This window comes from Delphinus delphis, chromosome X (genome assembly GCF_949987515.2).
Source record: "Delphinus delphis chromosome X, mDelDel1.2, whole genome shotgun sequence".
NCBI classification, from domain to species: domain Eukaryota; kingdom Metazoa; phylum Chordata; class Mammalia; order Artiodactyla; family Delphinidae; genus Delphinus; species Delphinus delphis.
The window spans coordinates 4847335-4872652 of record NC_082704.1 but is presented as its reverse complement, the minus strand read 5'-3'; the positions used below and the strand labels follow the sequence as shown (position 1 = coordinate 4872652).

The 25318-nt window shown below is 44.2% G+C and overlaps 1 protein-coding gene across 1 annotated transcript in view; it reads left to right on the top strand.

Moving 5' to 3' along the window:
• Nucleotides 1-25318, top strand: part of AFF2 (ALF transcription elongation factor 2) — a 489494-nt gene that overhangs the window by 141248 nt on the left and 322928 nt on the right. Inside the window, exons 2-3 of the mRNA XM_060002892.1 lie at nt 14962-15082; nt 23957-24817. Of these exons, the coding sequence (XP_059858875.1) occupies nt 14962-15082; nt 23957-24817 (982 nt within the window). The remainder of the gene's footprint in view (nt 1-14961; nt 15083-23956; nt 24818-25318) is intronic.

Sequence of the window (25318 nt, the reverse complement as noted above, 5' to 3'; positions counted from 1 at the left end):
AGTTTAGTTTCAATTTTCTAGTAGCCCCATTTTTTAAAAAAGGGAGAAGAAACAGGTGAAATTGCTTTTCTTGACACTTGATTGAACTCAGTGTATGCCAAATACCATGCAATCTGTTAAAAATTATTAATTCTACATTTAACACTATTTGCATACCAAGTCTGAAATCTGGTGTGTATTTCATACTTATAGCACATCTCAGTTCAGACTAGCTACGTTGCCCATGCTCAGCTTGGCTAGCGGTTACCGTGTTACTGCAGTTTTCCATTTACCATTATAGTTTATCTCCTCCTCCTATGCTGTGTGCTCTTCTGGATCAGAGGGTCTTGGAAGGCTGTGAGCAGCCCAGTGACTGGCTCAAGGTCACTCAAACTTGAAGTGGCAGCATCACTCTCTGAGGTCTTTCCGCTAGATGCTCTCCTCCTTCCCAAAGTCTACCTGCTATGTGTCTCACCATTTCATTGTTTTTCTACAAAGACACACTTATGGATTATTAGTCCATTAATAATGATAGCCCATCAAAAGCTGTTTTCTAAAAACCTTAAAATAATGACCCTTTGCTCTACCACCTAGCAACTTTTCCCGTGTTCTGGAAGAATAGGATTAGCAAGCATTTTACAATTAGAGCACAGAGTCCTGTAGCAGGGGGAAAAAAACCCCAACAAACCAGACAACTGCTCCTGGTTGCAGACAGCTTGCCTTCGTATCTGTTCCTGCCCTTCATTAGCCGAGCGACGATGTGAACATTGGGCAGTTAGCCCTTCTGGGTCTCAGTGTCTTCATCGGTGAAATGGGAGGTCAGAATGCCCGTCTGGCCTGTTTCCCAGGGTTGTTGGAAGTCTCATACCAGATCAGACTTGTGGAAGTGCTTTGGGAAGTGACAAGTACCATGGAAATGTGAGAGTGTTGCTTTTCAAAAGAGAAGCAAAATTTTAAAATCCTGCTATGCACCAGATGCATGCATTTCTTTATTTTATAAGGACATTGATAATATAGGAATCCACTCACCTACAAAAAATTACACCACACTCCCGATAAGGCTAAGCCTTCCTCGGTCAGAGCCCACTCCTCCTCCCCCTAAGCGCCCGCGGCCAGTCCATCTGACGCAGGCATTTTGTCAAGGCGCGGACATTTGGATGAAGGCCCGGCACTAGATACGAGACGGGCCATCAGCACACGCGTGCTTTTGAACCGGGCTGAGCTGGTGACCTCAGGCGAGCAGAGGGCCCTCACCTCCACAGCAGGGCACATCTGTACCGATGCTGCGGCTCTGTGCTGCCGCACGGACCCTGCTTACTCTGTACGGAAGGGGGGTTTGCACATGCGCTGTGCGGAGACTCAAGAATGCATTATGCGCCGGTGCGTAAAGCCCCAGGATCCACACGCGATGCCTAGGACAAACCTGCCTCTCATATTGACTCAAGCGTTTTTCATAAGAGCTGGAAAAAAACGAAAAGCCAGCGCTTTCTTTCTCATATTAATTGGCAGGAATGTTGGCTGTTAAACCTACTGTGGCAGTATTTCCTGTGGAGAATTTTCTCTTTATTCAGTGAGGACAGTAGAGGGGAAGAAAAATCTGCCCCTAGCTGCTATCATGGCAGCGTAAGTGATAATAATGATAATGATGGTCAGGATGATAGAAACGGGAGCTGCTATTTGATCAACAGTAAGAAGTCGTTTTCGTTTCAGTGTGAGATATTAAAATATTAAATTGCAAGGCATTGCCCGTTTTTATTCACTGCTCTTCAGAGAGCAAATGCAAAGTGACGGAAGGATTTTAATAACAACGGCAAGCATACCTAGAATGAGCATTGTTAACCAAATTATTATCACAGATGTCATTACCATGTGTCATGTTTCAAAAGAGGAAGTATCCACAACAGGGTCTCTGAGCAGTTAAATAAAACAGAAACAGTTCATTAGAACAGAAGGCGACTCTCTGGATGCATTGGTCGCAAGTTGCTTGCAAGCATCTCCGACAGCAGCCCTCTGTTGAAGGGAGATCGCCAGTTATTATCATTTTTAATAAATAAGCCTCCTATCTTCTCCTGCCCTCCTCTCCCTCCCTCTGGCTTCTCGGTGACTGTGTTCAACAAGCATATTTTCAGTGGGACCATTGCTATTACAGAGTGATTGAGCTCTGATTTACGCATCAATTACCCACCTTCATGGAGATTTTCATGCTCCCCTAGCTGACATCAATGAAGCATAACTGCGTAAACGCTTTATTTCATACCGGTTTTGGAAAACTGAGACTGATAACTAATCATATTGAGAGACAATGTGCTCGAATACAGGAAACAATAAATGCTTCCCTTTGAAATCTCATCTATTCTTTATGAGCTCACCATTCACGTGCTTATCTCAGTCATCCATTTCTCTGTGAGGCTCTTCCTCTCACTCGGTATCACAAGTGCAGTTCGGGTTTGACCCCTGAATCCAAGTGTTTGCAAAGACCGAACTCATTTTCCAGCTTCCCCGAAGAGCAGAAAATCTCGCTGTTTTCCCACCACTGTCGTAGACCAATTTTGGCAGACATGGACAGTCCGAGGGACTGAGCTTGGCTGCATGTTTCATCCCTTGTTCACGCATCCGTGTTTGTCCCACGGGACCATCTTTAGTGCCACTTGGTTAGTGTGTATTTGAACGAGCTGACGTGCAGACTGGGAACACTTCCATTCAAGACCCAGCTGGAGCACAGCTGCCTGGTTTTGCTTCCCACCCCACGCCAACCTGAGACTGTTCCCAGGACACTGTTCCTATAGCCATAGCGGGTGTTACCCTGCAGGGTGATGATTTTAGCGTGGATTTACCTCCCCTCCTGAGCTGTGAATTTCTCAAAGACTCATACTGTTTCTTATTTTTTTTCTGAGCACCAAACGTGGTCCCTTTTGTGACCTAGGCACCCAGTAAATGTTTGTTGATTAAATAGACAAACTAATTAATATCTTAATATCTTGGTCAATATTTGTCACCGAACTTGGGCAGAAAGAAAGTTTACCTGTCATTTGTTCATTCATTCGGTCAAAAAATACTTATTGAGAACGGAACACTGACGTTGGCACTTTTCCAGATAAACGGGAAGCAGAAATGCGTGATTCCTTTCTGGTGGACAGTTTCATTGAGCACCCACGGTTCTCTCAGAGCAGGAAAGGGGGAAGGAGACCAAGTAGGAAAGCCTAAAGAGTTCAGCTGGGACAGAAGCAAGGAGGGTGGATATCATGTCACTGGAGTAAAAAAGATCATTCCTAAGGTCTTGATTATCCACACTGACTGTGATGAGGCCCAACGTTTTCACCGTGAACTGACTGAGAAGTGCCATCTGGGGGTGCAGGGGTCTGCCAGCGCTGCCGTAAGCAAGTCCCACACACTGGGAGGCTTAAACAACAGTTTTATTGTCTCCTGGTTCTGGAAGCTCAGAGTCTGAGATCAAGGTGTGAGCAGGCTTTGTTCCTTCTAAGGGCCGTTGAGGGAGCGTGTGTTCCAGGCCTGTCTCCCAGCTTCTGGTGACTTACTGGCCATCTTGAGTGTTCCTCGGCTTGTAGAAACATCACCCCGATCTCTCTCCTCTGTCCGATCTCTGTGACGATGCAGAGAGCAGGGGCAAGCAGTGCCCAGTGGCTGTTTGCCGTGGGCCTGATCTCATGCCCCCGCTGTGTGTTCAGGCCGGAGCCCTGTGGGGTGCGTGTGCCAGGGAGGGTCAGGGGCCTGAAGAGGAAGCCGTAAGGGGGTAGAATTTGCCCGGGCAAAGTTTAGTGAGTATATGCGGATCAAAGGGTTTGGTGAGACTTGAAAGTAGAGTCTGCTTAAGACTGTCCATTATAAACTGCTTGTTAAGGGCATTCATTTCCTTAGTTTAAAAGTAATTAAGAATGCGATTTCTGAGAAAATATTGTTTTAAATTAAGTAGTTATTGAAACTGTCTTGCTCATAGCTAACTGAAAAGAAAACACCTTTGAAAAGTGTCATTTATGAGAAGCCAGGTTTATATTAAAACTTTGACTTGGCAAAGAATTCCTGATGTTTAGTGGGCATGGAGAGGAAATACTTCAGGCGGCTTTTTCCTAACTTGAAAAACAGAGTTGTTCTGTGTAGGTTGGCGGCAGAAGCAACAGGTATGGAGCGGGGGACGTGGCCCGTGGGATGGGGCCCGTGGGATGGGGCCAGGATCCACGGGGGCTGGACCAGGCGTCATCAGGAGCAGAGGGCCAAGCCGGGCACCCTGCCTGCCGTGAGGCAGAATTCAAACCAACCACAAAGAATAATCAAAGCTGGACACCGCCTCCTCTTGCGTGGCTCCGTTTCTGATTATGAGAAGCGTCCTCGCATGTCCTTCCTGGAAGTGGCTCAAAATTTAGATCCGGCAGCTCTTTAAAACTCAGCATTAGCATTGACTCTGATTCGTTTAAAGAGAGAATTAGAAATGAGGTAATTTCAAGTTGACCCTAAAAAGTCCATGAAGAAGCACTGGAAGAATAAACAGGAAAATAATAAAAATTGTTCCTTCTGCTTGTCAGTGGGGAACAGGGGAGATGCTGCGAAGAGGGGAAGCGAGGAAGTTTTCTATCCTTTCGATTTTTCAATAGTTTCACCGATGCAAACATAAACGTATAAATAAGTACACTTAACTGTATTCACTCTCTGAGTGTGTATTTCTTGGCTTGTGTTATCCATTCCAGGCCCCTACTCGTCTTCAGGAAGTGTCTTTGAAAACTTCTGAGTTATGCAATTGTTTGCAGCTCTCTCTGTGTGGCCAACATTGAATGTGAGATGCTTGTAAGACATCGGTTTGTGTTACCAGTGGGTCAGTGAGCCAGGAGTGACGGAGAAGTCTCATTTTTGATGAATGGGTCAGAACTCGAGTTATTTTTAAATGATTTTCCTAACCTAAGAAAATATTACAGAAGCAGAAAAGAAACTTCCGCGTGCTTAGGTATCTGTGGCACAATGGAGTCTTCTTGTAGCGGGGAACCTGAGTATGGAGGAGGGGATGCTTGAGGGAAGATGAAAGGAGATGAAGGTGCGATCTGGGCTGCTGGGAGAGGAGGGAAGGAACACTTGCTGGGGAGACACTCATCTCTCAAGCAGACGGGGATATTGGACCACGTCTCTTAGCCAACAGTCACGTTGTCCAAGGACAAAAGAATTTAATTTCACTGGAACAATTGCTTTTAAAGTACATTTTAACAGGCTTCTAGAAAGTTGAGTTGAGTACTACTGTAGGCACACCTCTGGGTTGCCAGAGTCACGGTCATTCTATAAAAGAGTGGCATTTCCATTAAAAGGGAATCCTGTAAAAAACGGAATTTTCGTGCACTCTCACAACATTGTTGCCAGTCGTTTTCCGTCTGAGTGTCTACCTGTGCGTGCTGTTTGGAGAAGAATCTATACCACGCTGCACGAGCCCCCTGTAAGCTGAGATATTCTGCTTAGATAATCTGGAGCAGAGAGTTCAGATCTTCGACGTAGCCCGTGGATCAACTGTGCTGTGCTGTCCTGTGAGCAGAGCTCAAACGTGGGGATGTGCCTCTCTGGCAGGGGCCTTCTTTCCCATCTACTAGCGTCTTCTTTCTGGCTAAAGGGTGGCCTCTGGATAGGGCAGCCTCAGCGCCTCTTCCGCTTGTTTCACTTACTCATTGTGTCATTTTTTGGGCGTGTCCACCTCTCTGGGTCTCATGCGCCTGTCACCTCGTCTACAAAGTGAGGATGACGCTGCCTCATCAGAGTTTTTGCGAGGATTAAATAAGATAGTCCTCCGAAAATGGCATGGAGCAAGGAATGAACAAAGAGTGGCTGTTAGTGTTACTGTGGTTGTTGTGCATGACAGTCCGCTCCTGTAATAACTGCGCTTCACCTTGGGGCATTTCTGCCAGCGTAGACCAACAAGGCAGAGTTCTGCATCACAGAATACATCTGTTCCGCAACGGGCCCTGGCTCTTCATTTACCTCCATGGGAAGTCCATCCGATTTAGGCACGCCCAAAGGGGTTTAATAAAGAAGTTTATATGTGAAGGATCCTATCATGTGCAAAGACTAGAAGTTGTTTTATATTGGATGCCTGGGAACCCCGCCCCGCCCTGTCCCCCGCACCAGGAGATTCGCAGGCAGTTGGTCTGGCGTGTGACTTGGGCGCGGGGATCTATAAAATCTTCACTGGGTGATTCCCATGGGCAGCCGAAATTGAGAAGCAGATTATAGAAGATCGGTAATATTTAGAAATGTTTTACATTTAAAAAATTATTATTTTAAACCTCATGTCAATATTAATGTGTGTATTAATTCCATATATTGATCAATTTCCTGTCGCTATCTCAAAGATCATTTTTGAGCCTATAGAGAAAAAATTTTAAAGGCTATCTAATGAGATATACTTTGTCCTGGTCTGTTACTAGAAAGACATTAGACCTCAAAAATTAGGAAATTTGGCTCTAGTTTTTGTGGAATGAAGAGAACTCATGAAAGCTACACATAAATATCTTTGGCATATGCAGGTCTTGTATCTCAGACTTTTTTTTTTTTTTGCGGTACGCGGGCCTCTCACTGCTGTGGCCTCTCCCGTTGCGGAGCACAGGCTCCGGACGCGCAGGCTCAGCGGCCATGGCTCACGGGCCCAGCCGCTCCGCGGCATGTGGGATCTTCCCGGACCAGGGCACGAACCCGTGTCCCCTGCATCGGCAGGCGGACTCCCAACCACTGCACCACCAGGGAAGCCCATCTTAGACTCTTTGAAAGAGCTCTGGGTTAGGAAATCAGGTGAGCGGTGTCCTGGATGCAGTTGTCATAGGCTGGAACAATTTTCTGAGCGTCAGTTTTCCATCTTTAGATGGAATACTAATACCTGTCTTGCTAATTTATCAGGGGTGTCTGAGGAGCACACGACTTAATGCACAGAGTAGAGCTTTGTGGGATGAAAGTAAATCCTGATCATGTTGACCCTGACATGGTGTCAACGATCTCATGTGAGCGGCCCTTACCAGCTTACAGAAGCCTTCCTTGTTCACTATCACACTTAACCTTGACATCAACCACATGAAGAGGAACTCCCATTTTACACATAACAAAGCTGAGGCTTAGAAATGTAAAATGAGTTATTAATGATCAAGAGACTTGTAAGTGAAAGTTACAAAGAATCTGGGTACCATCATTTCTGGACACACTATGAAATTCTTTAGAAATAACAGAACCTGTTTCTTTGGTTGGTGTCAGGTTCGGTTTTCACTAGGTTGTTTTTGTTTTTGTTTTACCATTCCTAGATATATTCAATTATCTTTGCAGCTTGAGTATTTGGTATTTCTTAGAAGTATTGCATCATTTGGGGAATTTAGTAGGCTAGCCAAAATAGTTTTGCCCTAAGCTTCAAACACTTTTTAAAAGTGTCTTCCTGGGCTTCCCTGGTGGCGCAGTGGTTGAGAGTCCGCCTGCCGATGCAGGAGACACGGGTTCGTGCCCCGGTCCGGGAAGATCCCACATGCTGCAGAGCGGCTGGGCCCGTGAGCCATGGCCGCTGAGCCTGCGCGTCCGGAGCCTGTGCTCCACAATGGGAGAGGCCACAACAGTGAGAGGCCCATGTACCGCAAAAAACAAAAACAAACAAACAACAAAAAAAGTGTCTTCCTCACAATATCTGTATTTGACATTGTTTTATTTATATACAAGAAGGTTTTCTGTGATCACCTGTAGCGTGCTGTCAGTGACTTAGAAGCCATGGACCTTTCCCTTAAGGAGTAAAAAGTCTAATGGGAGACATAGAGAACCCCAGTTAAATCATTATCAACTCACTAGATTGAACCCCTTTAATGAGCATGGTGTAACTTAGGACCGGGAATATCCATACAGTGGAATATTATTCAGATACTAAAAAAAGGAGTGAAGTATTGATCCATGCTACAACGTGGATGAACCTTGAAAACATTTTGATACGTGAAAGAAGTCAGGCGCAAAGGACCACATATTGTATCATTTCATGTGTATGAGATATTTTCCAGGATAAGCAAATTCATTCAGAGAGAAAGTAGATTAGTGGTTGTTGCTTAGGGCTGGGCTGGAAGGGAGGATTCAGGGCAGGGGTAATTCCTAAAAGGTAAAGGGCTGCTTTGGGGGGCCATGAAAATATTCTAAAATTATATCATGGTGATAGTTGCAAAACTCTGAATATACGGAAAACCACTGACTCTATACTTGAAATGGATGAATTGAATGGTTTGTGAATTATATCTCAATAGAGGTGTTATAATGATTCTTAAAACAGGGTGGGGAGCAGAAGAGAAGGAGAGGAGGTGAGACAAAAACAAAACAAGAGGAGTGGTTCTTGGAATGTCTGCCTGACCCCACTGGAGGATGATTTGACAAGCCTCCCGGACGAGCTGAATCTGCTTCAGCATTTTCAGAAGTAGAGGGAATGGGATATCCCCGAGCTGCCCTGGAGGGAAACAGGTTTAATATTCCCCTGTTGGTAATACATAGTTTTAAAAAGCACAGATTTAAGGGAACTCTCAGAATGAGCACTGACCCATTTCCCCAAGACCTAAAGAAATTGGCATGACTGGGTGGACAGCTGACAGATGTGGAAAGTAAATGTCTTGTGTGTTTTCTGTCCTTTCATTCCCATCTTGATTTTTTTTCTTTTTAATGAGAGCCGGTGTCTGTGGGGAGAGAATCCATTTGCTGAAGAGAGTGGTTGTCTGTATGAGTCCTGCTGTGGAAACAGGACTTAGAGGTTCTACTGATGTATAGAAGCTCCTTCTCAAGGCCATACTCACATCCCCAGATCCAAGGTTCTCGTGTGTCTTCCCTACGTGTGCAAAATAAGAACAGTTTGGGAGTTAGCACTTTACACTGCAGTGCTCGTGGATATTAGCAGATAAAATAAGGCTTTAACTTGGGGGTGATTTTGAAGGTATTGAATGGCAGAGGTTTTCTTTTTTTTAACTAACAGAAGCTATACAGACATTAGGTCAGGGTCAAATTCAAAACAGGGCTAGATATTTAAAAAAAAAGTACCACTTGGAATTCTGGAACATGTAGTAAGTATAAATATCTACACAGTTTATAGAAGGCAACATTCATTCAGGAGAACCGGAAGGAGTGAGTTATAGCTTATGTTTGTCCCTTGGGTGAATTAAATATGTATTTTTATGCTTTTACAAAGATATTAGCCAAAATAAAGGTGTTTTAGTGCCAGCTGGATTCGAAAACAAGTGAGACTGAGTTATTTACTTTCATTTACATTGTTACTACCATACATCCTGTATTAGTTAGCAGTATTTTTAAACAAACCTGTCATTTTAAAATGTCATTTTTTTTTAATGTGTCCCCAACTAGCTTTGTACAATAACCAAATTAGGCAAGCAGTGATGATTATACTTCATGAAATATACAAACCAAATGGACTTAGACTGCTTTTTACTCTCATTTGCTCAGCTTCTTCCCGCACATGTAGTTAAGTGTTACAATCCCTTAAGGTTCTGTACATTTTGGTGTAAGGAAACTAATGGTTTTTCTATACTCGCAACCAAATGAAGTTCCTGAAGTTCTTCCCTACTGACAATGTCTAATAAAATACAATCAAGGAAAGTTGACCAACGGAGTGCAAATGAGACTAATATTTATTCTTGAGTGTGATGGAAGCGTGAGAGTCAGAAGGGACAAACCATGGGGTATTAGGAAGAGAACTAGTTTGGGAAGCAGAAAACCCGAGTTCCCGCCTCCTAGTTCTGCCACAAACCTGCTGCGAGGCCCATGGCCTTACTGAGCTCAATTTCCTCATCTGGAAAATGAAGGGACCAGAACTAGATGATGGCGACAGTGTCTCTTCTAAAAGACTAGCCAGCATTTATCAGCCTGGTGTCCTGCCGCTGTGAGCTAATGAAGACGGCATAATTGAGCTTCTTCAATCTCAGTGAAGCTCCATGTGTCCTGGGTTTTATCTCCCCATGAATGTACCTGTGGCTTCTAATGATGAAAATGGGAGTTGCTAGAGTCTAAGATCAAGTTTAAGGACGAGGATGGGAGAATATCTGAGAGAAGGAGAAGAGGAGAAGAAATCACTTGAACTTGAAGACGGAAGAGACACAGGTTGGCATCTTCCTTCGCCACTACCTTGATGAGGCCTTGGGATGGCTCCCTTCATCGCCGGAGGGCCGTAGATTCCTCCTGTGTTAACAGGGCAGGTTCTCTGTTATTGGAGGCCAGGGAGACCGATGGGTGGGTGAAATCAGAGCTAATATAAAAGACCCATTCTAGAGGGTATCTTCTCACCATCACCGCCTTGCATTGGAGTGAGTAACAGGGTACAGTTGGCCCTTGAATAACGCGGGCTTAGGGGTGCCAGCCCTTTGTACCCACGGGTTCCTCAGTATCTGCGATTCTGCATCCGTGGATTCAACCAACCTCGGTTTCAACTACCTGTGGATTGCGTGGTACTGTACTATTTACTATAGAAAAAAATCCACGTGTAAGTGGACCCACGCACCTCAAACCAAACGTGACTCAAGGCCTTGGTGAGTTAAATGTATAGTTAAATGGAATTTGTTCTTCTTTCTGTCCTTTTTCTATCAGTTAGTGGAGATGTCAGTGAAGCAGGGATTCCAGAAAGATAGGCTGAGGGACTTCCCTGGTGGTCCAGTGGGTAAGACTCTGCACTCCCAATGCAGTGGGCCCGGGTTCAGTCCCTAGTCGGGGAACTAGATCCCGCATGCATGCCGCAGTTAAGAAGCCTGCGTGCCGCAACTAAGACCTGGTGCGGCCAAAAATAAATAAACAAACAAATAAATAAATAAATATTTTTTTAAAAAAACCCAAAAGATAGGCTGTACAGACAGAAAACAAAGGCCTTTGGTCAATGAAGAGTAAATTGAGATTTTTTTTTTTTTTAGGTTGAAGGGTAAATGCATTTTTAAATTGAGATATAGTTGATTTACAATATTATATTAGTTTCAGGTGTAAAACATAGTGACTCAAAATTTTAATAGCGGGCTTCCCTGGTGGCGCAGTGGTTAAGAATCCGCCTGCCAATGCAGGGGACATGGGTTCGATCCCTGGTCCGGGAAGATCCCACATGCCGCGGAGCAACTAAGCCCGCGAGCCACAACTACTGAAGCCCATGTGCCTAGAGCCCGTGCTCTGTGGCAAGAAAAGCCACCGCCATGAGAAGCCCACGCACCACAGCGAAGAGCAGCCCCCACTCGCCGCAACTAGGGAAAGCCCGCGTGCAGCAACGAAGACCCAACGCAGCCAAAACAATTTTTTAATAGATTATACGCCATTTATAGTTATTATAAAATATTGGCTCTAGTCCCTGTGCTGTATAATATATGCTTGCAGCTTATCTATTTTATACATAGTGGTTTGTATCTCTTAGTCCCATATCCCTGATTTGCCCCTCCCCCTGGGTTTTGAGTTTTCAGTGTCACCATATCATGCCAAATTTCCTTCTATCCTATAGAAAACAGTTGGAAGAGCATTCTCACTTGCTAAGAGTGCAGAGCCCTCGAGTTGCACTTTGGGGCTCAACTTCCTAATATGAAAGTGAGTTTTCACACTGAGAGGACTAGTGCACTCTTTCCTCATCAGTGTGAGGAAACTTGAATTGTTCAGACCAGTAATATGGTGATGAATTCCGATTTCTGGCTTGAGCATTTCCTCGTGGGCCGTGGATCCCTTTTTTTTTGGTTGGAAAGCCGGCCTGGGAGTGTAAAGGGGCAACAGATCATCAGGGGACAGACATCGGCTTTCCTGTGGCCTCTGCAGGGCTCACAGGTTCAAACACAACCTCCCTGAAACCAAAGAACTTTAATTGAGTAGGTAAAGAGGTCCTCATAATTATAAACAGCAGTAGGTATAACAAGAGGCTAAATACCTAGCTGGGGTTTTAATTAGCTGGTGCTTCAAATTAGTCATTTTGGTTTCAGTCAGAAATCAGTGACGTTCTGCACTGTGAAAACCTCATCACCCTGTAGTTTGTTCCTCATTATACTTCGCCCGGTGAAGCTTTCAGTACAACGCCCTGCTGAGCAAAAAAGGAAAAAACGGGAGAGATTTGGTTGCATTCCAAGAGCAGTGAAACTCTATGGAGATTAAGTTCATTCTCACCAGAGATATGAGAATTAGCTGTTCTTTGTTGTATGTGTTCAAAAATGCAGCAGATAACACCCATGTGCACGCTCAATCTGCTCTTCCGATTTTTCGTCTGGAATTTGGTAGCTTAATGAACTGATGCAAAACGCAGCCAAGAGCCTTCTCACAAATCCAGCCTGGGTCGAAAGCCCCAAGCGCCCTGACTGCCGGCCGCTTGAAGGGTTCTCATGCGTGTTGAAGCACGTTTCCTTTCTTCTCTTCCTTTCTTTCCTTTCGGGTTTTAATTATCTTTGCCCTCAGAGGAAGAGGAAGGTAGTTTGCGAAGCCAAGAGACCAAAGTCCCTTGGTTCTCCTCATGGGACAATGAAATGGGATCCCTGGGACTGTCAGTCTGGGCTGTCAGGTGCAAGGAGCGAACAGAGAGCTGGAAAACTGACATATTGCTCGCGTTCCTTGGAAGCGTGAGGCTTCTGCTCTCATGTGTGCACGGAGCATGATGGCTGCAGCAAACCCTCTTCCCAGGTCCCACCCCCACTAAACATTGCTTTGACTTGTCCCCTCATCCCACCCCTGACACCCCATCGTTCTTACATTTCGGCAAACTGACGATGGGCTCAGGTTACACAGGGCCAGTGTATGATGCTGAGAGTGAGTCTTGTGCTCCACGCTTCATGGACCCCAGATGTTACCGTTGACTCCACATCAGCCTCCAACACGGAGACATTGTGTCACGTGGCGGCCGTTTGGGGTTCTGATCTCAGCTCGTGAATGGGAATGACAGATGATGCCAACAAACGTACTACCTGTGGATGGCGTCTGGGACTGTGAACGATGGGCTGGCTTTCAGTAGTACCTGGACTCGGCGTCTTTGTTGACCAGGCGGGGCCCAGACGTGAGGCCTGGGCTTTGGGTGGAGCTCTGGGGTGTCTTTGATGTTCCCAGACGGTGCTGACATTTGCTGGGCGTACCTATGAGTGATCCGGTGAGCTCCTCTGTATCTGGCATGGTTTGCATTATGAAAGGATAATGTCCATGTAAACATCCTATAAATGTTGCCACGATTTTTAGATGGGGAAATGAAGTGCTGTTTATCCAGGAGATAAGGCTATCAGGGTCACTTAGAATTTGTCAGTTCACGTATTCCTGTGGAGAAAGGCGGGTGGTTAGGTGTATTGACCTGTTACACTCCATCTATATCAATATCTAGTTACGCTACCACGGATATTGCATGCTCTGGGATCTTATTTTGTAAATTAACATTATGATACTCATGAGCAAACTAGGCTACCAATGATAGGTATTAAGGTTTGGAACGTATTCAAAACCTGTCGACTGTACTTATATATTATATCAGTATATCTCTTATAGATCCTTTAGCTCTTATGTTCGTTTGCATGTCAATTACCTAATTAAGTCTTCACATGACATTACAGGTTTCGTCTGCTAGCCGAAAGTAGAGCGTTCCTATGAAAACTTTCAGAAGCAAAATGGTGTAAAAGTGAAGAGTATCCCCCCAATTTCTGCAAGTTCTCATTATGCCACTTGGCTTTTAAGAAAGACCTATGTTAGTAAGGGAATGACGTTTTTTGTAAAAGAGAAAATCCTCTTCGGATTTTTTTTTCCGTTAGCGAACAAAGGTACTAACGCAGGTCTCTCGTAAAAGGGGCTTAGTGCAAACCTTTGGAAAGCAGGGGATACCTGTATTAACATGGGGAAGGAAAGCAACATTTATACAGCACCCGCTAGGCATCTTATGTACATATATAATTGAAATTTTCCCAGCGTATATGTACTCACTTGGAGTGGAATTACAATCAAAAGGGGGGGGGGAACCCAATGAACAAAATAAAATCCACTACAGTGAGACTTATAGATGATGGTTTAGTATGCATAGTCTTGCATGATGAAGAAAATAATTGTTTTCTTAATAAGGAAGCATTCCATTCTATAAAATCCAAGGACCCAGAATGTATCTTAGATATAGCCTGGAAGCTTTTGTACTGATCCTCCAATGGGAAAGCCTGAAATGTCATGAGAGTCAGGGTTACACAGTGTTTATAAAACATTTGTGCCCTAAGGTCATTCAAAGGTTTTTACACCTCTTTTCATTGTTAGTAGTTTGTTGGTCAAGCCAGACCCCTTTCTTTGTGAACAGTTTCCCACAAAACAAAAAGGAGTGTGACTGATTGGGTGACTTGGATTTTTGTAGACTTCTGAAGATGTTCTTAAACTCTCCTTTGATTTTTCTTTTCTTTTTTTTTTTTTTTTTTTTTGGCCGCCCCACGTGGCATGCGGGATTCTTAGTTCCCAGACCAGGGATCAAACCCAGGCCCCCTGCAGTGAAAGCTCGGAGTCCTAACCACTGGACCGCCAGTGAATTCCCTCTCCTTTGATTTCATTACCACAGGCTAACACTGGCTGTGGGCCCAGGACAGAATTCCAGTTTATCCACAATAACATATTTGATAATTCCTTTCCCTTAGGACTTCATGACATCTGTGAATTCTGAGCCCTAGGCCGTTGGCAACACAACGCAACCCGAATTCAGTACTTTTTTGCGCAGTGGACTGACTTTGGGGGACTCTGCTGTAATTGCCTGTAGTAATCAAGTAAGGACAAGGGAAGAGGATTATGCCTTACTTAAGTGGTCACGAGTACAGTTTCTAATAAGCAAGTTTCTGTTTTCTTCTGTATTCGGAAGAACTGGTCAGGGTCTTAAACCCATTGAGAATAAAGAAGAGGAGGCCTGCTCTCTATGCAGTATCAGTTCGGGTAGCCTCGGCTTGTTGTTTTGTTTTTTCTCCTTATTGATAACAAGGGAGATCTAAATAACTTACATGACTAATTCATCTTTGTCTCCTTTTGTCTTTTTTCTTTGCATGTCAGTCACTATGAACAAGACCGTAGTGCACTTAAGAAAAGGGAATGGGAGCGGAGAAACCAAGAAGTCCAGCAAGAAGACGATCTCTTTTCTTCAGGCTTTGATCTTTTTGGGGAGCCCTACAAGGTAGCTGAATATGTATGTCATTTATCTTTCTGGAAAATGGTTGCCTGTTATATTTTTGAATGCACTAATCAACACTTAATCTATTTGCAAAACACCCAAATCATCTCCGGGAGAATATGTTTTACAAATGAAATATATACATACGCTGTATTGGGGGCAATGGCAAGTTTCTGAGGAAGTCTTCAGAGACAAATTCCATCTTCTTGGGGGAACACAGTAGGATTTGCAAGGGACTTATGAGACTTCCTGTCTCCAAAGAATTCTTTCCTGCCCAACACTACCTACAGCAAGGAGTGCCCCCTGACGCTTTGTCTCACTTTGATTATCAGCGTGGCAGCCCCTGAAGACTTCATCAGAATGTCCATGGATATGTCGGTTTCTCCTCCCAATCAGTGCCATCCATGGCAAGGCCGCTGCTTTCTGTTTCCATTTTAGGTTGTTAGCAGCTGTTCAGTGGTTCGAGTACTCTTTGAAAATCACTGTTCTAGGAGAAAGGGCAAAGCCAATCATTTTTTTCCCGGTGATTAATAATCATGGGTTAGGAGACTGCCTCAACCAGAAGAGCTAGTGTAGCTAGGTTGACTTTCTAGTGGTATTCTGGCTAGTGTGTAGCTCCAATAATGATCACACTTCTATGTCTACAAGTATTGATTTCACAGTGACTGCCTCTGAACGTTCTATTTGGGGTGGGGTTGGGAGAAGAATCTTGGTGAATTGCTGGCAGCTGGTTGGTTTTTATTGACATTTACTAGCAGGGTAATTTTCTGTAATGAAACACAAATGATCTAAGAGGTAAAACAACAATAGAGGAAATGTTCACGAGTTGTGATTTTAGAAGAGCACCATTTAGGAGACAGTGACTGGGGTAGACAGTAAGCTGTCTGGACTGGTGACCAGTGAGACCAGAGTCCCGGTGCCTTGTTGAGACTGGGCTAGCAGCTCTTGATTGAGACACTCAGGTGCCTTCCAAATTTGGTAAGTCTGACAAAGAGACTATTAGTTTTCAATTTGTCAATAATAGTATAATCCTTAATAATCCATTTTTCCTATCTCAATTGATTTAATTTCTATACTGCCTTTGAATGTGCGCACGTAGAGATATGGTTAGCTTGACAAGGATTTGTTGAAGGCCCACTGTGTGCCAGCCACGTCTTAGACTAGTGTCCAAAGGGAAATAAGACGTAGACCCTGCCTTCAAGGAATTCCTTGTCCAGTGGCAGAGATCATCACGAATGAGTGAGGGCATGACCGCATGGTAACTGCTGAAGAGGTAGGCAGGGGAAAGATGCCCGAAGCCTTCTTACCTCGTACCAAGGAGTTTGGACATGAGTCTGTACGCGAAGAGAAGTCATCGCAAGTTTTAAAGTTAGGACGTGCCTGGGACAGACGAAGAATTGTAAAGATGATGTTGGAAGTGTGGAGAGTGGTGGGTTGGAGGGAAGGGAAACTAGAGGCAGATAAAGAAGCTATTGTCGTTGGCTGACGGGGGTTCATGGCAGGCTGGATTTAGAGTAGAGCCAGGAAGTTGAAGTGCTAGGGCAGGTGTCTGCCTGGAGGTGGGGAGTGTGCGATAGGAATGAACGATTCCGATCTTTTAGATTTGAGAGGAGGCTGGTGTTATTAACAGGTTGTTCAGGAGGACAACAAGGTTGGTGCTTGTAGAGAAAAGGTAATTAATTCTGCTTTGAGCGTGATGGGTTTAAGATGCCAGTGGATGTCAAGGGAGAGATATCCAGTAAGCTTGGGGTGTATGGATCTGGAGCTAATGAGAGTGGTCAGGAGAGAGAGTTAGGTGTTACTACGTAGGTGGCAGTGGAAGCTGTGAGAATGGGTATTATCACTAAGCCAGATGGCCGGGTAAGGAGAACAAGGAGAGAATCTTGAGGAGCAGTAACATTTAAGGGGTGAAAGGGAGAGTCGTTTTCTTTGGTGATGGTGGTAGTCATGGTGGGTTGGGGAGTAAATGGGAAAAGGTGAAATAAAGAAAGAGAGGCAGTGAATGTAGACTTGATCTTGCAGAGAGTCTTTGTATGGAGGGGGGAAGAAAGGAAGATACGTAGAACGAAAGGGGAACAATTATTTGGAAGGAAGCTTTTTTTAAGGGGAGAGAAACGTGAACATGTTTAGAGATTGACGGGAAGGAACCAATGTCAGTGGAGAAGGCGAGGGTGAAGACACAGGAGAGAGAGGTGATGATGAGCAGAGCAAGGTCCCAGAGGAGATGAGAAAATACAAAACTGAGAACATGTGAAGAGTGATGAGCCTTGGGGAGGAAGGTGGGAATGGAATGTTAGGATGAGGAAGAAGCAGGAGAGTGGAAGGGAGACTGGGGACACGATAAGGAGCTGTGGCCTCCATATTTTCTAGAAAGTGGAAGAGAGGTCAAAGGATGATAGATGCCTCATCCCTTCTTGAGAAAGAGGAATGACCAGATGAGTTTTACCTCTTATCTTCGGAGGGGTGAGAAAAATGAGCTTTACTCAAAGGGCTCGTTCTGAAAATTCAATATCTACTCCATGCTTAACACTATTATGAGGTGTAGAACCTTTGGCTTATTTCCCCCTTTATAATTTTAAGTCTTGTTGAATTAATGGTCTTGTACCTTTAAGGTAAATGCCCTTTCTCGTTAACAAGCCTGTAATATAGATGCGTATCTATTTTTAGATGTAAGTAGTATAGTTTTGAGCAGGCAGTTAAAGAACCTGTTATCAACATTGTCATCTTCAAAAGTCATCTGTCTTGATACGACAAGAGTACATCAGGTCTGTGTGTGGTTAGTAGCCTGGTGCCTTTATGCTACTTGATGGGGAAGAGGCTTTGTTTTGGAGTCGAGACTATGAAGGAAAGGAATCATGCTAACGGTTGATGACCTGGTAATTCTCTTTCTTTCACTGCCGCTTTGATGACTGACTGCCATCTTGTGCTGTGTACATGTTCGGGGTTTCCTGGGAGATCACTGGGCAGTATGCTTCTCCTTTCCCCCATATCACGATACTAGAACAGATGTACACCTCTAAAAGCTCCCTAGACCTGGACTGGTGTGGACACCCTTGGCGTATCTGGACATGCCAGTGGCAATGGGAGTTCTAGAGCTGGCCTGTGGTCCACCGGTAGAAATGAGGACATTCCTACCACAACTTTTCCTGAGGGTTGTGGTAGGAACGCCTACCAAATTAGAAATCAAAATTCCTGGTGGTTGATCAGGACTTTAAGGAAACTTCTTGCCACTCTAAATCCTAAAACAAGGCCCGATCGCCTCTCCGATGGCTTTGGTAGTTCATAAGCTAGCCAATGAGCATCAGTCCCTAGGACCCACTGCCCTTTCTTGGCAGAGAGAAGAAATGGTGACCCCTCATGGTCCTGGCTGATTTCTTTCCCTTTTTGGCTTCATCTCTACCACTCCCAGAATGGAAAGAATGTTGACCACCCCTAGATTGGGGTGCTGGTGGGTAACATCCCTCGGTGGCTGAAATCTGAGTTTGTGCTGTGCTGCTGGAAAGGATGTGTTCAAAAGTGCTTGAAAAATGTGAAGCCGTTTGACGTGTCTAGATTAGTGTGGAAAGATGGGGAGGGAAGAGGAACTGGCATGTACCAAGCGCCTCCTGTGTGCCAGGAACCGTGCTAGAGCTCTCTTCACGTGCTTGCCTAGCCCTTACAGCATATGGGTACGCATTTTCCCCGTGTTTCCCATGAGGAATTTGAGGTGAGCTTCTCTGCAGCCTCGTATCCGCATAAGTGTGATTCCATATCTGTAACAGGAAGCTGTTTATCCTCGACAAGAAGTCAGAAGACCCGATAAGCTTACCTCCTGTGTGACTTTGGGGAAGAAACTTTATTTCTCTGACCTAGAGTTTCCTTTGCTCTGAAGTGAATACTAGTAGCTGATAGAAAAAATAACTGATGATAACAACAAGTGACATTTTACAGCTCTTCACAGCTCAACAAGGATGAGGAAACCGAGGCGCAGAGACATTAAGTTGCTTATCCAAGGTCATTTGGGTCGGGGCAGGTAGAAGCCAGAGTAGACCAGAACAGCTGTGCTGACTCACACGGTGATTGTGAGGGTCAAGTCAAACAATCTGCGGAAACCTTGCTTTGAAATCCATAGTGCGCTATACAGATTCAAGGTATTAGCATTATTATAATTAGAGAAAGAAATAGCAACTTACAGCTTAGAGAGATTAACTGTAAAAATATTAGAATTTTAAAAAAAGGAATTACCAAATCACATATATTAGCCACAATGAAATAAAAGAAAAAAATGAACCTCAAAACTGAAATTATTTTGCTATTTCAGTTTTGAGGTTCATTTTTTACAGCAGTCTCCTAGCACAGTGGTCTTGCAATGCAATTATATTACTGATTTGTAGATAACATTAGAAGCAAACTGAGGCAGCTCTGCATTTGCCGAAGTAATAAGAGGCAAAAAGCTTAAATGGAGTGCTGTTAGTCACGAGCCACAAACCAGACATGTAATTTATGCCTGAAAATACTTGGAAAATGCATTTCCTTGATGATGGAGGAATTGTGATTACTTAGAAAATAATGGCTGTGGAGGTTACCTTTAAGGAATCAACCAATTATCAAGAACGGGAAGTAAAGAATTGGCCAAATTGAAAGAAGCCTATAATTGATTGAAATGGCTAAATTTCCATTTTTGCCATGTTTGTAATGTGCAACCAGGACGGCTAAGAATCCCTTGCTCCTTAAAACGGTTCTTAAGACTCGGGGAGGATGAAGAAGACGATTAGTGTGAACCAGAAGTTGCTATGGTGTATAATGAGCGTCCATCATGTAGGTGGACATAAATGTATTTCAGGCCCCGTTGGGTTTTCTAGCCAGTGGATCTTATATCGACATCTTGAGAAATTTAAAAACTGGTTGACAGTTACCCACCTCCAGTGTTGGGAAGGCAGAGAGTTGACTCTGACGACCTGGTCCGTATTGTTAATTTTTTTTTTTTTTTTTTTTTTTTTTTTTGCGGTACACGGGCCTCTCACTGCTGTGGCTTCTCCCGTTGCGGAGCACAGGCTCCGGACGCGCAGGCTCAGCGGCCATGGCTCACGGGCCCAGCCGCTCCGCGGCACGTGGGATCTTCCCAGACCAGGGCACGAACCCGCGTCCGCTGCATCGGCAGGCGGACTCTCAACCACTGCGCCACCAGGGAAGCCCTGTTAATTATTTTGAGATTGTTGAGTGGTGGACTTCTTGAGGCTGTGTGTCTGTGTGTCCTCTGTGCCTAACCCAGCCTCATGAGTGTTTTGAATTTACCAGTGTGTGTTTTAGAATGACCATGGTAATTGCTCCTTGTAGCCACAGCACGTCTGTTACGGATCTTCCTTCAATCAGCAACTCAGAAAGTGTCACCAGTGAACTCAGCCTTGAACTATCTGCTATGTAGTTCTGGTCACAAGTCCCTCTGAGACAATTGCTGTGTGAGGAAGCTAGTTGAAGGGAATTGACCTCCCTTCATCCCCCCAGGTTATCCCAGCTCCACCCCTTATGCCATTAGTGTACAGGAAGGCCCTACGGTTGGACCTATTAACTTGGCCCCGTAACTCCATGTGCAGACATGCCTTCACCGAGTTAGACTTTAACACAGTTCTGCTTTTTAGTCAGCATAAGGAAAAGCCATGTGAAAAACGTCTTTGCATCTCCTGTAAAATTGGTGCTGAAAAAACGACTTGTTTTACTGTTCAGAGGTTCTCGTAACCTTGTAACCGAACCAACGAGAAGAATTCCTTTTCAGTATCCGGCAAACGTTTATCTCATTTAATGAATTACGATGTGCTTCCTGCCATCAGACAAGAGAATTCTATAAGCTATGAGCTTTTTCTTTTGGCCTTTAGCTATCGAGAAGCTCAAAGTTCAATTTGACGTTCAGTCACAGTAACCAAGTTAGCTTAACCTTTGCTTTTCTGGTTATGTACCCTTTACTCCAAGCCACTGCAAATCCTTTATTGATATAGGCAGGGTATGAATTATAATTTGATTCTGTTCAATTCAGCAACAATTTGCTGAGTACCTAGGATGCATCAGACATGGTACTAAGTGTTGAGGACATGAAGATGAATAAAAGGTAGTCTCTGACCTTGAAGAAAAGCCCATAGTTTTGTGCTGGAAAAGAACTTATAACTGTAGTAGACCCTGTGTAGTAGGAGGTGGATTTTCTAGACTTATTTGGAGAGCTTTCAATTTTCGTCTAATTTTAGTCATGTAGACAACAGTTTTAGACATTGGACAGCTTAGAAATTCTCCTAATTTCAAGCATATTTTAAAATCTAGAGATGGAAAGAAATTCTAAGCATGCATCAGAAACCCAGATCAGTAAAACAGTAAACCGAAATGAAGAGACGTTAAAACCTAAGCAGGGTCTCTCCACCGAAGATAAGATGGACATGTCCTTTTTACTTACTGCTGAAATATGAACAGGGATGTGACTAGCTTGCTTGCAAACAAATGGGCCTTGAGGTTCTTGGGTCCTGATGATGTTGGCCCAGAGAGAGTGAACGACTTCTCAGAACTTTGAGGTATTGTGGTGTTCTCTGTGACATCTGGGGGCAAAGTTCTGATTCTCTAGACCTGTCTTTCAATGAAAGTTCAAAGAATTTTCGGTAAATGATCAATGAGCTGTCAATGAAAGGTCCATAACTTTGAGCTTCCTGGTAGCTAAGGCAAAAAGGGAAAGGTTATAGCATTCGCTTTGTCTAATGGAAGGAAACATGTCTTAATTCATTAAAGGAGACAATATAAATGGAGGCATTTAAAAATAGGAAATGAAATGGTGTTGTTTCCCTTTGTTGGGTCAGATCCTGAAGATGGCAGGTATCAGGCAATCATCTGGTCCAAGAGGTAAACTATTTGAGGGACCAGCACAGCCCTGCAAGTATTTACAGCTTGCGTTGAATTCTACTGGGCCCTGACCACAATGAAATCTCTTTGTTTTTTAATTTAGGGATTGAATAGAGGCCGGTTTTGGCTGCTGCCCGAACGGTTCCTTGGGCACCTCCGTGGAAGGAGACCGCTATATACACAGAGTCTATTCTTGCCTTAGCTGAAAAGTAATGTCTGCCATTAAAACTGACAAACCTAGGGACTTTCAGGGAATAAAACTGATTTCTGCCCTTCTCTACCTATTAAATTATGCCTTTCAAATGTACCTCTGAACATGGAGTGATTATTCAGCTGAGGATTATAAGGAACTGTAATTGTTTAATCACTCCTTCAGCGCCAAGGTTGCATGTGATGCAATATAAGATGTTCCTGAGTATAAGAAAACTAAAACTGACATATATTTATTTGATTTCTAAAACTCCCCATCCCCCGTGGAGCCCTCTTAGCATATCATTAGCATGCTTTTCCTTAGTCTTTGAATATGATTTGCCCCGTGACCCGAGTTGAATGCTCTATACAGTATGTGGGGATTATGGTAATAACAAGGCCAAGGTTCCCAGCTCGATTCCCTCTGGTTACTCCTTCTCTGGATCCTTTGCTGGGTCCTTCTCTTCTCTTAAAGGTTGACGTTCCACAGGGCTCTCTCCTGAGCCTGATCTTCTCATTCTTCGTTTCCTTTCCCTGGGTGATTTCATCCATTTCCAGCACTTCACCCTCCATTCATCCGCACACTCTCCCGTCGTGACATACAGAGAGCAGCACGCAGCCATACATCCTAGGTTTAGCCTGAGAAGCCAGGCTTGAATAGGCACACACCAGGTGTTAAGGGCGTGTGAGCAACCTTAGATGTGACACATCTGTCTTCAGTGGAGGTTGTACCAGTGGGGAGGTAGTCACCCCCTCCTGTACATGGAGAGCTGGCCTATGACTCCTGGGACATGGAGGCTACACAGGGTGGCCGTCTTCCCCAGGCGCTGGCCCTGCTGCCAGGTGGCTCCATGGGTGCTGGTAGCCTTCTTTCATTGCAACATCTTGGGCCAGGATGATGCAGCCTAGACACAAAGCAGCCCTTTGCCCCTGAATTCAGCAGCCGGTTTTGATAACACCTTTGGCAGGTAAAGAGAATAGACTAAAACGTCCTTGTGTTGATTCTCCATATAGAATGATGTAGTTGCCAACTTTGAAAATCGGACTTTGTTTTGATTTACTTAACCAACAGTTTAAATTCTTGAATAAATTTTTCTAAACCCTTGGAAAGACAGAGGAGAGCTTGAGTCACTGTTGATGAACAGTTTGCACCATTTCAAAGTAAACGAGTATGAATCATCAATATGTAAACAGAGTTGCCCCCAGAATATGTAGGCAGACACCAGTAATTTATGCAGTCTTTGATTAAAAGGAATTGGATTCACTTTAGTCATACGTTAGCTCAGTTCAATGTTGTTTAAGCCCATGCCTTTTCTAAACTGAATGTAGTCATGATAGCACAGTTTAACTGACTTCCTTATCCAACGGGCTAAGGCTTTTTCATGGTGTAATGTAGCACAAAGGGCTGACATGTCAAGAACAGACATAAGTCGAACATTCTATTATAATTCCAATGATCAGTAAGCGGAAGTTGTTAATCACAGTGTAGAATGTACAGTTCAACTCATTGGACCTAAATTAAGTTATTTCGCTAATGAAATTCGTAAGCAACGTAATTTAAAACTTTCTCCCAATGAGCGTGTTTAAGTAAGAACAGGCCAGGGAGTATACAGACATTAATCACACAGCTCATTCCAAGAGGCTCTTTCAACAGTGTTATTGATTTTTTTCTCTTACATAGCACATGAAATGTATGAAATTATGTGGCAGCATGAGAATTTTAAAGAACCCTATATGCTAGTCTACTTAGGGCATCTGTATGAAACATTAACATTAGGAAACACAAACCTATTCATTCTCTCTCCTCCCACCCCCATCTTTTTGTTATTTTAGACAAACAAAGGTGATGCACTTGCCAACCGAGTCCAGAACACGCTGGGAAACTATGATGAAATGAAGGATTTGTTAACTAACCATTCTAATCAGAATCATCTAGTGGGAATCCCAAAGAATTCCGTGCCCCAGACTCCCATCAACAAAAACGAACCAAGCTTTTTTCCAGAACAAAAGAACCGAATGATCCCACCTCATCAGGATAGCACTCACTCCTCGGCACCGATGCCTCCACCTTCGGTTGTGATACTGAATTCAACTCTCATACACAGCAACCGGAAGTCAAAACCTGACTGGCCACGAGACAGTCAGAACCCTAGCATGGTACCGGCCAGCCAGGCTGGCAGTCAGCCCAACAAAACGCAGCCCCCGACACAGGACCAGCCCCCTGCCAGACTGGAAGACTTCTTTGTCTACCCAGCTGAACAGCCTCAAGTTGGAGCAGCTGAAGAGTCAAACCCATCTGCAAAGGAAGACGGTAACCTCAAGTCCGGTGGAGGGGATACGTTCAAAGAAATCTTTCAGTCCAGCTCACCAGAAGAATCTGAATTCACACTGCAGGCGCCTGGGTCTCCCCTAGTTGCCTCTTCTTTATTAGCTCCCAGCAGTGGCCTTGTGGTTCAAAACTTCCCACCAGGGGTTTACTGCAAAACGAGCGTGGGGCAGCAAAAACCAACCGCATATGTCAGACCCATGGATGGCCAGGACCAAGCCCCGGACATCTCTCCCACGCTGAAACCTTCAATTGAATTCGAGAACAGCTTTGGGAATCTGTCATTTGGGTCACTCTTGGATGGCAAACCCAGTGCACCCAGTTCAAAGACTAAACTGCCAAAGTTCACCATTCTCCAAACAAGTGAAGTAAGTAATTTTTAAAGTTTCGTTTTGTTTCTTTTTGTTTTGTTTCGTACCTTCTTGAGCTGTAGACGAGACTCTTCAAGGTCAGAGTCTGAGTCTTGATCTCCTGTCACTTGTGACTTGACCGATTAACACTCTGCAAATACAGTTAAATCTCCGTAATTTGGAATGACAAAAGGCGAGGTCAGTCTGAGCGAGTGAAAAGTTGGAGTTATAAAATAGTTTCGGAGAATGCATTTGTAGTAATATTCTGTACAAATCAATCACATTGGAGATTTTCATTGGTCCTAAGCAGGATGAGGTGCTTGAAAAGACTGTGAGTCACCCTAGGCCTTCAGTAACTGATAGCGTATCATAAACGTAAAACACAGAAGTTCCTTAAGGTACGAGGATGTACAAGTGTGATTTGCTGGAACCGGAAGTGGAAGGCATTCCTTAAGAATCGTAGTTTCTTGAGCGCTTGCAGGGCTGTTCCTTGGCAAGATCTTGACATTATCTTCCGTG